We start from the raw sequence: 14,741 nt of genomic DNA, 5'->3' as shown, positions 1-14,741 counted from the left end.
GCGTTGCCAGACACTATGGAGTAGGTCGCTCCACTGTGTCCCGACTGCAGAGAAGGTTTCAGTAGACCATCCAAGATCCGGTTGCCCTTGAGTGACCACACCACTGCAGGACTAACACATCAGTCTGATTCATCTGAGAGATCAGTTCAGATCTGCCACGCGTACTGCTGCTGAAACTGCCGGAACTGCCCTCCGCTCACATCTAGACGTCACACCCGACTGGCTTGGACCAGACAGAGGCTGTGATGGATATTTGTCAGCAGTGCCATCAGGTCCTCTTCACAGATGAGTCACTCTTCAGCCTGTTCCACGCAGACAAGAGGGCCAGAGTGTGGAGGAGGAGGAGTTGCATTTCTTTTTTCCATCAGTATATATGTGCCATCATTTTGAACATGTGTGACTAGTAGTAATTTAACAAGTTAATTTTTTAATAAGCAGCCCCCCTTTCATGCTTATCTGAGGCAGTTGTTCTGCAACTATGAATAATGAAAGTGCATGTTTTTTTAAAGACATTTTGTAAATGTGTCTTTGTCACCGTTGACAATTATGTCAGCGGTTATTAATCTTAGTTGTGATTTAGGGGTAACTTCGTACAACACATCAGCTTCAGGCTGTAAAACATGTTAGGGAAAAAAAAAGTGTAGACATAGCAGAAGCATTGTTAATTTGAACATGGCACCCATTTTTAACCATCCTCAGAATTTTTGATTACCTAAATTACTTATTTTTTTACAGTCAAATTTTGGGACTTGGCCAAACTGGGCCACGTACCTTCCTCAAATGGAACAGCAGCTGCTCCAGTGTCCTCAGTTGGAACTTAAGCCCACAGCCATCCAGCCAAGTTCTAAAGTGCCTAAAACTATTCTGCACAGGTATAACTAGCAATACGTTTCAAAATATCCAATATAAATACCAAACCTTACACCCCTACAGTGTAAAATGTTTTATTTTAAGTTTGGTATGACTGCAATGCAAAGAACTAAAACAGAGTATAAAATTTACATTGCACAAAATTTTAAATGTATCCACCAGAGGGCACTTCTGCCTAACAATACTATAAATTTCACCAATGTGACCACTAAAATCTGCAATTTAGTGATGTGTAATTGACCCCAGCCAGTTTGCCGCTAAGGCCTAAAAGAGAGCATTTTGTGCAGGAACCCCTGTAACTGGTACAAAGAAAAATAAATTCATGAGGAATAACAATGTCCAAGTATTTAAGCGAAAAACATTTAACCTGTTCAATAAAGAGGTAACTTCCTGGCCACCGGACACGTAGGCTCGATCCTCTACTCAGAGGAAGGAGTTAACCAAGGGGTAGCTGCAATGGTGGAGGCAGCATGAGTGCGACAAAGCCAGAAGAGATGTGTGCAAGATGTAGCATGAAACAAATGTCGGTAATGATTGCAATCTAAACCAGCCAGGTAAAACTGGCTTGTCTTGTCTGTCAACACTCCTGAACTTCCTTGTGGAAGTGGTGGTGGTTAAATGTAAACTTGCACTTTCTGCTATAGTATGACACACTTTGATACCTAATTTGTAGTGGCAGTAGTGGTTTAAGGGTTCTTGTATTTATTCTTTATACAGTAGTTATAGTTGGCTCTCCGAACTGTAGGTCATCTTGGATGAAGCAGTCACTTTGACAATGAGAGCATTTTGATATATTAACTATTTAAGTAACAATAAAACTTAGCTTACTTCAAGCTTTTACAGTATGTGATTTTTTCATATATATAAATATAATGGTAAACACACAGAGAATGCAGTATGACAAAATATTATGGGGAAAGGGAAAGGTGTTGTGTCTGTTTATTATTAGTGACCTTCACAGGGTTCTAATGGAGGTCGAGAGGCTTTCCTAAACAGATTAAGATCCCTGACCCAGACAACTGGCCTTGACAAGCCTCCTGTCCTATCTCACTCAAACCGAATTCCCAAAACAAAACCGTGATCAACACAGCCAAGCCCCACGAAATGACTAGAGAGACTTTTCCGGTGTTATTTCACTTTCAACATACACTTTAAATACAGTGTAACTGCAATTATAAGACTTCTACTATCAATGAAGATTTATTTAAACAGTACTGGATGTACAAATTTTAACTAAACATCACATCTGTTTAAAACAGACTATTCAGAAGGCAAACAAAAGAAACAATAGCACAATGTGTTAAATGTAAAGCAGAAATAGCCCAATGATATAAGAACTGAACTAAGTTTCTCCAAACAGAAACAAATCAGAACAGGAAAGTCATTTTCTCTTTTAAGACCACTTGCAGTAACGTTAAAAAAGAACTAACAAACCACTGCACATAAAGCTAAAATCATCAAATAAAGACTGACTTAAAGTTATAATCTGTAGAGTTCTTTGATATTACTTAATTTCTGAGCTCCTCTAAGCTACCCCTGCATCTTTTACATAATGCTCAACCTATATATTTACTACCATAATCAGCAATCTGAAAATTACACCCAAAATCAAATGAATGACAGCCGTGATTGAAATAGGATGTTCAAACAAACCTGAATGTTGTTGCAATAAAACGTCTGTATAAAACACGTTAGATTCCTATTTAAAAAGAAAGTGCATTTTCAGCAAACAATACATAGGTGGTAGAAATAACACTGAGCAATAACTCAATAATAGAATGGCCCACTGTACAGCATCGATCCTACACGGAAAGGATTGAAAGTACAAATTTCTTGTAATTGACTGACCATTTATGACACTTACCACTTGGAGCAGAACCCAAGATCAACAGCTCATGGCCTGACTTTTATAGCAAGCTGCCAGTTACAATTCTCTTGAGTGCTTGGTTTCTTTGACCTGGCCTGAATTCTTCAGGATCATCACAAAATTTACTTTGTGAATTAAGTAATTTATGAGTGTTGATTGACCCGACTCAGAGACAGAGTCATCTGCTTAAAGAAGAGTAACGATCGCAGATTCAACAGGAAATAATAGATTAATAAGAAAAGCTACTACATTCCAGTTCAATGGAGTCATAACTCTATTAAGTAATCTAAGTGAATTTCACCTTTTTACCACAGACTACATTAAAGCTTTCTCATTTGTATTTGATATTTTAAATCTGGTGCAACACATCACACTTGTTTGATATAAACCCTGTGCTGCGATCTGCTTCCTTTGTGATTTGTCTTTCAAAGGAAACTGCACTTTTTCAAGACCTAACAAGACTTGTCAAGTTTCACCCGCACACAAGCCTTCCAAAATCAAATACTTTTTTTATAAATAAAGTTTAATAATTTACATAGCTCATTTTAACGTTAATATTTATGAACCTGGTCTGAGCAAAAAAATAAGGGGAAAATAAAGGGAAAATCTATTACTTTTTATCTTGATTCCTTAGAGTACATTAATGACAGCAAATGTATCTATTAATAATGTACTTGGTTTATCTCTTGAACGCTCAGCTTCAAGAACTTTTAACTCTCAAATTACATCTAAAAATGGGCTGTAAGTAACATGCTAACTAAAGGAACTTGGAAAAGACAAATGTTGCACTATTAAAATCAAGTTTCAAGAGAATTCAGACTATTTGAGAGCTTTTCAATGCACTCAACTTGGTCAACAGAAATAAGGGACAGTATAAAGTTCCTTTCCACACTGCAACATTCGCAGTCACCTAAAACAATGAACTTGTAACATCCAACCACCCTGACATTACACTTACAAAAACGCAATTATAGAGTGCCCCATAAAAGGTTCAATGATCAGGGAAACAATCTGTAAGAAACATTAAAATACAGTACATGACTATTTTTTTTGATAATGGTATGCATTTCCTCATACCTGAGAAATATAGCATGAAGTATAGAGAAGTATCCGCAATTTAATTCTTTAGGCCTTGCAAAGCACATTACCCAAGGGGGGGGGGGGGGGGGGGCGGCATTTCAATTAAGAACTCTGTGAGAGACAGAAAGACACCCCGACCTGGCAGCAGTCACTGGACATCGAGGATTATGTGTGCGCAACTCTGTCGGATGACGCCAAGGCTAATACTCAAGTAAGAAAGTGATCGGTTAAGTGGACTTCACTATGAAGAGAAAGGATAAGGCATGTCACAAATTCATTTATTTTTAGCAGGCTTTAAACAATGTGATAGAGCAAGCTAGACAAGATGCAGAGCTCATTTAAAGACTGCTACAGAAAAACAGAGTGGGGATCTGCTTCAGCACACAAGCTGCCAAGGAACAAGTAGAAAATAAGGAATATTGGAACACAGCTGAAATGTTCAGTTTTCTCTTTTTAAAAGAAAAGTGAACATCTAACTTTGACTTGTATCACTATTAATGACTACAAGGAAAAATCTGCATGGTTAATTAAATATAACCCTATAGGGAAGCAATCTTTTTCTGGAAATCAGGTAGTACAACAACTTCAAAGGAAACAGTATAGCAATAAGTCTATAAAGATTAACATTACCTTGCATAAACCACGAGGTTCTAAAGTTTGCAGTTGGAAAAATGAAAAAATAAGCAATATTTTCTGCTATGAAAATCTTGGGGGTTGAAGGTTACTCAAGACTGTGTTCCCAAATTACCTTTAGTCTTATTTCACAAACACTTGCTTAATTGATCACAATACTAATGTTCTAATGTTTGCAGGATGAATGTCAAAATCCTGCTCTTCAATGCTTCAAACCTTATGGATTTATTTTTACAGGTCGCCAAATATTAAATGAATGTAAAAAATGAAAAGAAATCAAGCATGTACTGTCCAACCCTTGATGGCTGAGAGTACTGAAATGCAAGCAATTCATCTAAAAGGGCGTTCTACAGCATCAAAAATTCAATGACCGTTTGTCAGCAAAATGAAACAACAATGAAACAAAAAAATCTTAATCACATTATTCTTTTCCATTAAAAACTGAAGTAATCATAATAACAATGTCAGTCAATTTGCCGGTATTACAAAAAGAACAAGGAACTAGGGATGGGATACTTTGAGCAATTAAATAATCCAATTTAAGATTTTCTAAGAAAAGCAACTTTGAATTTGGAAGATTAGTCAGGCCAAAAAAAACCTTTTAAAGAACTAGGCTAAGCAGAAAAAAAGATGTGCCCAAATGTTTTGAAAGAAGAAAAACTAAATTGCAGACTTTAAACCACTGCCTGTACTATATTAACCGTAGGTAGGCAATAGTATGAATGAATATGCAATACTTTCTGCATATCCTATGCACATTTATATTACACAGAAGACTAGAATATGCAAAAACAGCCAGCAGCATCAAATGTTATGAGCCACAAAAAGTAGAAAAAAGGCACATAAAATGGATTATTTTTTTTAAAATGTGTTCCAGTCTTTTAATTTTGCTACTCTATTCGGCCACTATACATTTTATCCAACTAGGGCTCCAAGAAAACCACATCACGACTTTCTGCAAACATCAACAATTAAATTTCTCAAACACAGACACTTACATGTCCCAACACCTCCAGTCCCTTAGCTTTGCAACAAGGCAAAATCTTGGACAGCTCAGCTAACTGCTGTTTGTGGCTCAGCTAACACCTGTTTCCTTTGTTAATTAACAGGAGAGGGATTAACGTGACAATGATGTTTTCATTAATTTATAACAACCATCTATAGAGGTCTCTCATGGGCAACTCGTAAGCTTACCTAGAAAAAAAAAATTTTAGCCTGCACTTCATTTATGTGATCAACACTACAGAATTTATAAAAAGAACAAAATGACGAAACACCTGGGATTTGTTCGTTATTAACAAACGAGTGAGATGGGCCAAAGAGCCTCTCTGCATTTGTAACTGTTCTTATGTTCATAGATATCCGACTGAAAAACAAGCCCTTTTCCTTATAAAAATTGTCTTTTCTCTTACTGTAAGGAGGATGTAGCACTTGTATTACAATAATTTGTATAACTAATAGTTTGTCTCAAGATACTGCTGCAGATGAGCATACATCCACAAAAAATCTGTATTTTATTTCTAAGGGGAAAAAAGGTTTATTTAAAAGTATCTTTAAAAGTTTATGAAATGGAGAACCCAGTACATAAAAAAAATTTAATGATGCCAATATACTTTTAGTTTAACCATCTTTGAACATACAGAATCCTATGAAAATACCTCCTACTTGGAAAATGGGATGAGTTCATTTTTCAAATTTATATAACATGTACAACAAGACGTCAATAGTTAAAAAAAGTTCCAAAAGAGATTATGTACTGTATGTCTGCTTTAAAGTTTGTATGTCACAAACTAAATTGGATCATCCTGAAACTGAATTTGAGATTTGTTGCATTTATAATTTTAGAAAATTCTGTCAAATGCAACATCTTATTAGCACCTACTTTATCAGGACATGATGCATTGTTTTTTTAGTTTTGACAAAATCTGAATTATTTTCATCTTAACTTTATAGATGAAAACGGAATTCACATTTGTGCCTAGAGGTAAGACTATATCACAACCCTAGGCTTTACATATACTGTGTTCTTAACATACTCAATGAAATAGTAATAGAATAGTATAATAAACTTTTACAGATGGAATAATGTGTCACTCTGGAAAAACAAATGTCATACTGTAACCTTAATAGCACTGCACAGATTAAAGCCATAATTTTAATCCAAAGAATAGCAGGATCACATTTATTCAAAGTTCTGTACTTCATACTTTTTTTTATATCAAGCAGAAACACTAATGAGCATGTCCAAAAAGTTCAATTGCATTTCATCTGACCATACTACATTAAAGTAGTAGGCTTTGTATCCTGAAGATGTCAAATTTGTGTAAGAGATCTCTTACTTAGCCTTTGGGTTTCTCATTGCCTCCAAAAACCACTTGTCTCGCAGTAGAAAGATAAATGTAGTCTAGTAGTATAAAGGAGCCACATTTCTTAACATTGGACACTACAGAAGATCCCGATTTTTGTAGATTGTTACAGCCATTTCCCACCTTGTGAAGGTCAATGGCTATTTGCGTACAGGCTTCAGAGAGCAATCCAACTATAACCACAATGTTGTGCAGTATGCTACTGCTTAATGTCTTCCACGTTTTGCCTCCTTTTATACTTCTGGGAAACACATCTTCAGAGATAAAAGTTCTTTTTGGACCAACTGCACTCTCAAAGAGTAGAAGGGTGTTGTCTATCTGTTTTCATGTGGATTTTAAAGGAATACTTTATATATAAATGTTTTAAAAAATCCAGCTATGATAAAAAAAATAACTGTGCAATGCTATTAAGATCACAGTATAAAACTTTCAGAATTAAGCAAGACATTATCTAACCTGTAACTCTGTTGTGTTCCGTTAAATACACTGAGCGTACAAAACTACAAAATCAGAATTCCTCAGGCCAGGCAAGGTTTTCCAATCCTCCAGTGTCCAATGTTTGCAGTTGCAGTGGACTAAGGGAATGAAGTTTCTTTTTTTTGCTGAAAAAAGTGAAACTCTGTAAGGTTGTTGGCTGCCATACCCCATTCGTGTTGTATAGTGCAATAAGGTGTGAATTCTTTTACGGGTCTTTCAGCACCAATGTTGTACTGTCAGGTGACTAACTGTAGACCATCTGTGTGTTGAATCTGCACAATTCGTGTCAGCCTTCTTCCACCCTGTTTTCGACGGCTGGCTGGCCTTTGGCTTAATGTCTCCTGGGTGGTGGATCATTCCAGAAAAACATTGTAGTTCTTGACATACTCAAACCAGCGTACCTGGCACTTACAGTACTATAACACCCCCGTTCAAAGGCACTTACGAATTTTTCCTTGCCCATTCTCCCTCACATACACAATGCATGTCTCAATTGTCTCAATCCTTAAAAACCCTTCTTTAACCTGTCTGGTTCCCTTAATTTAGACTGAGTGAGGTTGATTTAACATGTGAAATCAAATAGCTTTTAGCTGGATTCACCTGGTCAGTCTAATTCAAGGAAAGAGCAGGTTTCCCTAATGTTTTGTATACTAAGTGTACATTAAATATCTGTTCGATATCCTCTGTTCCCTTTTCATCAGAGGTGTTCATTTGGAGGCCTCTGTGGATAGGAGTATGATACAAGGCACTAGATATCTCTCTTCATCAGTCACCATCTTCAATGCATGTATACCTTGCATATTTAGCATTGAACCCATTTAGTATTCTCTGGATTCACAAGGCAATATTCCAAATATTTTCAGTTCAGGTTTCAACTTACTACAGTATACTGCAGCTAACAATATTTGCATACCCTGCTCAACTGCTTGTCAATAAAGAGAACTTCATAAGGACGTAACTAATCCTGAGATCGTTACTCACCACTTCATCGGCAGTGAAGTCAATGAACCCTGGAAGGATCAGGAAATCGCTATAAACAAAAAGAACAGGAGTTCAATTTAATTTGCTGAAAAGGTTGTATTATAAAACTTTGGATTGTTTGCTCAAAGCTCATTTATATTTAAGCAGTTTATTTAAAAAGAAGAGCACCATGACAAACAAAAACCTTGTATTCTAAACCACACTCAGGGCGCTAATTTCACAATGTTTAGATCACCCAAATACTTCATTTATTTTGGAATGTGAAATCTGCTAGCATTTAACCTGCAGGGGAGACTTGGACCCTTTCCTTTGCAAATATTATTCAGTCTCATCATATATTTGCATCATAGTCTCAATCCCTATAATGATGTAGTGGGAAGACTAGGAAAAAACTATTAACATTACAGACTAAAAAATGTACAAATCATAAATACAGGAAAGATTATAAAGGATGTAGCGCAAAAAAATACACATTTAATTGGCTTTCATATTTGCTGGATTACACTTTCAACAATTTCAAATACAGTAAAAGTTTATTTTTTCAAGGTGAAGGTTTGAGAAGGCAACTGTTGTGTCTGTGTTGCAAACGGGAAAAAAAGCTCTACCTTCGAGCTTTTATGATTTTATGGTTTCTCTCTCGGCATTTTAGGATTTCTGCATCAATATCACACAAGTTTAAATGAGCTCAAAAGCAGGGAAAGCACCATACAATCCGTCAGTCAGCACATGTGGGTTTCATTTCCATAGCATTACATCTGTTCTTAGAAGCATAAATTAAAAACTAAAATAGCCTAGTGGTTTAAAGACTGTTGACTCCTCATAAGTTAGAAATTCTCTCTTAAAAACTTCAACATATTACCTAAAGAAAAAGGTACTGCCTTTCTTGATGCATATTTATCTGTTCTAGACATCCCTTCAGGATATAGTCTGAGAGTTAAATACATGTTAGCCAAGAAATAAAAACATGTTAAGGATACATCAAAGGAATATGAGTTTTATTGTTCAACATTTTTTATATTACTTTGCATACATCTCTTTACATGTATAAATTTAAGCAAAGTGAAAAACAAAAGATGTGTTGCTGTTTTGAGATCCAAGACTTCTGTGGCTTGACAGACAGACATATGCATACAACCAAGGGGCTGACTAAATAAAAGAAGCCTTATTCTTGAGATGGCTCACAGTCTGTCCCAGCCCATACATAAGAGCTTGCCAATATCTGCCCACACTAAGTGTTGTAACTAGCTAAACCCATCACCACCCCTCCTTAACAAGGGTGGATTGCGAAGTCTACAGTTCTATTATAAGCAGCATTCTAGAAACCTGCAATGGTCTCATCCTTTGAAATACAAAACTTCTGAAGTTTAACACATGCCGTCACCTGTAACCTTCAAATGTTTTTTTCTTCTTTAATGTATCAGGCCACCAATGGCAGCAACAGTAGCCTCTGGAAATGCTTTCTGTAGGTGATTGAGGTAGAGTAACAATTAAAATATTTCACCTAGTCCTGCAAAGCACATTGCAAGAACACTGTGTACTGGCTACATAGATCTCAATAACTCAGGGTAGATTTGGAACTAATATTTGCATGTTCCTAACAGATATGAAGAAATAGATAATTGTTACTGGGAACTAAATTTGAATACTGATAATGTTGCAAGGTGCAAAGTTATATGTAAAGTGATATACTGCACAGATAAGGATAAATAAGCAGTTTAGAATCATATGCTCCAGATATTTGTCATTCAGCTTTTATTTTATACCGAGATATTGATGGAGAAGATTTCAGTTTAACATTAAAGGGAAACATATGGAGAATGTACAGATAACTGCTCAAGTAAAGGCAACACCAACGTAAAGCACCTTAATAGGGTGCTGGTCCAACATGAACTGCCAGAACAGCTTCAATGTAATTTGACAGATCCTACAAGTGTCTGAACCCTACTGGAGAAATGTGACAGCATTTCAAGAAATTCCATCATTTTCATCATCATTGTCTCTGGCACCGCTCCAGAATCTCCCATAAGTGTTCGATTGGGTTGAGATCTGGTGACCTAGACAGTCATGACATAAGGTTTACACTGTTTTCATGTTCATCAAACCATTCAGGGACCACATGTGCCCTGTGGATGGGGGCATTGTCATCCTGGAAGACTGGCACCTTGCACCTTGCTCTCTAAGGGATTGAGCAGAGCTAAAATAGGAAAATGCACCCCACACCATAACAGAGGCACTAGAGCCATTCACAGCGGGGAAACAAGCACTAGAGCCTTTTCTTTTCACATGTGCCACACAGGTACTCGCCCTCTCATTCAGAACAGTGTGAAGGATGATTCATTTGACCATATTACTCTTTTCCATTGCTCAGTAGACTACTGCCTGTGTCCTTTGTACCACTTTACTAACCAACGTCTTTCTTTTCACTGTGTTAAGAGTTTCACTGCAACGCCAACACCAAGATACAGTAGTTCAACATGCTGTTTTCAATATAGCAGTTTGGTTTAGTTTAGACTATGATGAGTTAAAAATAAATAACTAATAACTGGCAAGTTTTAAGAACCATAAGCATCTGAATATTACAGCACCAAACAGTAACTAAAATAAATCAAAGTCCTCAGAATCTCAGATCACAACATACAGGATACTTAAATTACCATTCACGATTTTCTTTGGGCAGATACATTGTTTGCAAAGGTGTACATTCATAGGTTAAAATGTAAAAATTAAAAACTATAACCCATACATAGCTGCTGTTCCTATGTCTCAGCACACCTGAAACTCAATTGGCTCATTACAGTTATGTGTTTTAGTCAATCTGGAACAATCTGGAGAGTAAATCCAACCAAGTCTGCCTATGTTAATCTTGAATCCAACTGGCCAAGTGCATTCAAAGAAAGCATTATTTGACAGTTTTTAAGCAAATCCAATTCTACAGCTAAACATGTCCTGAACAACTCACAGTCATGTACATGAACAAGTTTCAGGGTTGTGCTTTTCATTGGATACAAAGAAAAAGATATTCAAATACAGTGAAAAACCCCTGAGGACTTGTGGCCAAATTATGTGATTGATAAGGCTACTTTACACATTCGTGGCAGATTAACATGTAGGTCTGGGGCTACATCAGAAGTCTGGCAACACTATACCAAGATATAATAAAATATATGCAAATTACCCAGTCTTTTAATTCAGTCATTTTACCTCTGCATGTAATCTTTCTTGATCTTTCCCTTAAATTTGTACTAAATATCACTGAAGCGATCACTGCCTACATCAGTGTATTAAATCTGGAAATCATCTTCTTTTGATTGTTTACAGCTAATACTTGAACCTGTCATTATTGTTCTTTGTGGAAATGGAGGAAATGCGTGTTTGAATTCTTATGAAAACAATCAAGTTAACAAAATGAACATCCCTTTTAGGATTTATAAAAGCTTTATTTGCTAGCGTTATCTGAACGATCATTAAACTCTCAGCTCTTTATCCAGTAGCTGATATCAGAAGAACCAACGTCCAGTAATGGTGGTATACAATTCACTAAACCATAAAATTAAACAATTTGTTTGCTATACAGAAGTTAAAACAAAACCTAAAAAGATGTTCTTAAAATGTATAGGTTATATTAAACTGCAAAGTAATTACCTTCCCCCTTTAATGAATTCAATCATTTAAAAAACAGTTAATAACCAACTACCAACTAATAACCTTTATTTGTGGACACAGACCACTAGAGTTCTCTGAAATCTGTAATACCGATTCTAGCAGTCCACTAATATTCTGTCCAGTTGCATGTGGGCTACAACTAAAAATACTCCCCATTTCAAAGTTACTATAATTTAAAAGCACAAATCCTGCTTATCTGCTCCACTGAATATTAATCCACCCTGATCTTTCAAAACCCATGAAAAAGGATCTTATGCTACCAACCAAATGCAATCCTGCAAGGAGTGGGTTTACATAAAGTCCATTAGTTGATGCATTACACAGCAGAAAATGCCACCTAATGCCATGCAGATTATTGCCTTTCTAGGATCCAGGCCAGGAAATGTCAAAACAATGAAAAAAAAAGAGTAATTTCCTCAAAGCACAACCAGTATCTTTTACAGATTGTGGCTCAAAGCCCAATAGAAGATACACTGGTTAATGCATTCGAGATAAGAAGTAATGTAACCATACCTAACAACACAAATGTCAAGGCTGCATACAGAGAAGTAAAAAATAAACAGGACAGTGAGCAATGCAATGCATTATTTCCCCTAATAATCTGCTCTGCTTGAAGTCTGATTGAGCCAATAAACACTCATAAATACAGTAGCTTTATTATGCAATGAATAAGAATATGACACTCAAGGAAAGGAACTACTTATAGTTTTAAATAGGATCAAACATTATATACTGAGGGTAATGCAAGCTCTTTAAAAAAAAATATGAAGTATGCACTTTGAGGGCTCTCATTCATCCCATTTCAGTTTTAGTATTTGTAAAGGAAACTCCTTCCGTCCTTTCCAAGTCTGACTCTTGAGAGCCCCTGTCCCAATTTGCAAAAGACAAATCCTCCATTAAAGAAAGATTAAGAGCTCAAACCTCTCTATATAGCAACAAGACCACCTATAACCTAAAGTCCAAAAGCCTTAACGGACAAGATCACATATGTTGTTATGCTGCATCATGTCCACATGGTCAGCTCAAAATTCATTTTTCAATAAGTATTTTTTCATAGATTTGAGAATTAAAATAAAAAATGACAATTAATTCAAGGTTAGCAGTTCTGTAAAATGTAACCTAAATAGCGTACAGGTAATTAAACAAATGCATTCAATGTTATGTCATTTTCATTAAGAATGCAAGAAATAATAATTGTTGATAATTCTAAAATTCTTAAAACTAAAAAATCATTTTCATAAAAACTGAAAGTGACAGCAACCCAACAAGAGCATTCACACAGTATGTTATTTTAAATTCAGGCAAACCGTTTGTACAAATGCCAGCCAGACGACCTGACATCTCTTAACTAGGGCTCATAAAGTTTAATTTTAGAGTATTTTACTTGGCCTAGCAAATCTTTCTCCATTGGCAAACTGTACTCCGAGAAAGTGAGTGCCAAATACAGTAACACTTCATTTAAAACATTTACAGGTGTATCAAATTTTCTCATTTTAGTAGTCCAAAAAAATAAACTGAAAGCAGAAGACCAACCCTGCTGTACAGGTGGCATGGCAAGCTCTTTATGTTCCAGCCTAACTGTCATTTCATTTATACAGCAAAATAACAGTATAAACATCACAGTGGAAACGTTCAGCCTAATGTGTCATCCCGTTTATAAGACGGCTCTTGCAAAGCCAAAATAAACTTAACAGCCAGTAATTTCACACTAAAGTTAAATAGGCTATTTTAAAAGTGTTTTTTTTCCAGTTATAAGTGTACAATTTGCTTATTAATTTTTGCCAGACATAATATACATTTGTGTGGAACAGGTTCTCATCTTGCGGTATGAACTGGGATTGGGCATTTCTCTACTTATCTGTACCATGGTGAGAGACTCCTTACTTTTCCATGACTGCAAACAAAAATCTCCATTTATCTTCTGGTGGTGAATAAAAACTTGGCAACTTTACTTCTGATTTTAGATTTGTCTGTAGATTTTAACATTGTAACTGTAAGAGATAGTAAATAACACAGCCATACTGTATAGTATTCTTTTTTGCCATCATTGATTAAATAACTAGGTTTATTTAATTGGTTATAAATAAGAAAATTACATCACAATAGAAAAGATAACTGTTCTTTAGTTGATTTGTTAATATTTTAGCCTCTTCAGCACTTTCTTTGGAAAAACAAAACTTTTCATTTTTCGTAGGAATTTTAGTTCTGTTTTTCTGCAATATGCGTTATGCTTTTTGTTGTCAGTATTGAAGTCTCTTTTACATTGTGAATAAGTCATTCAAAACTAAAAATCCAGTTGTCTGCAGTGATTAGCCAACAACCGTCCTAAAAGGACAAGAGGTCATGCAACAAATAACTTCTCCGTTGCCGAACCTTTTTAGGAAATATAACCTGAGTAACAACAGAAACAGAAAGTAAAAGCTAATGTAAACTATGTTATTGGAGGAATGAAATTCATATCAATAAGATTAGAGACACTAAGTTACCGCCACCTGTGAACTGTTCCAGTTACAATGTCAGCAGTTCAGTCAAGACAAACATAATAGCAACTGCCCTTGTTTCATAAGCATTTAACGGTTTGTGGTTTTAATGGACAAAACGTTCTCAAAATAACTTTAAGGTGGGGCACAATCAGCACCGAAAATGAGAATCCTTAAGTGCCTGTTTAGTTTTTTTCAAAATGACCAATAATTTTGCCAATTTAGAGTCCTTGTCCGGCATTGTACATTGCATTTACTGCACAATCAGAATTTTTTCAAATATACAGTGTGGTATATATTTCCACTTAAATACCCTGTACTTGC

The 14,741-nt window shown here is 35.8% G+C and overlaps 1 protein-coding gene across 5 annotated transcripts in view; it reads right to left on the bottom strand.

Moving 5' to 3' along the window:
• impdh1a (IMP (inosine 5'-monophosphate) dehydrogenase 1a) overlaps positions 1–14,741 on the bottom strand; it is a 48,044-nt gene that overhangs the window by 19,495 nt on the left and 13,808 nt on the right. For all 5 annotated transcript variants that reach the window (XM_015352228.2, XM_006633214.3, XM_015352229.2 and 2 more), the window contains one exon: positions 8,275–8,323. In XM_015352228.2, coding sequence (XP_015207714.1) covers positions 8,275–8,323 — 49 coding nt within the window. The remainder of the gene's footprint in view (positions 1–8,274; positions 8,324–14,741) is intronic.

Source organism: Lepisosteus oculatus, chromosome 7 (genome assembly GCF_040954835.1).
Source record: "Lepisosteus oculatus isolate fLepOcu1 chromosome 7, fLepOcu1.hap2, whole genome shotgun sequence".
NCBI classification, from domain to species: domain Eukaryota; kingdom Metazoa; phylum Chordata; class Actinopteri; order Semionotiformes; family Lepisosteidae; genus Lepisosteus; species Lepisosteus oculatus.
The sequence above is the reverse complement of the archived record's forward strand: the minus strand, read 5'-3'. Positions and strand labels throughout refer to the sequence as shown.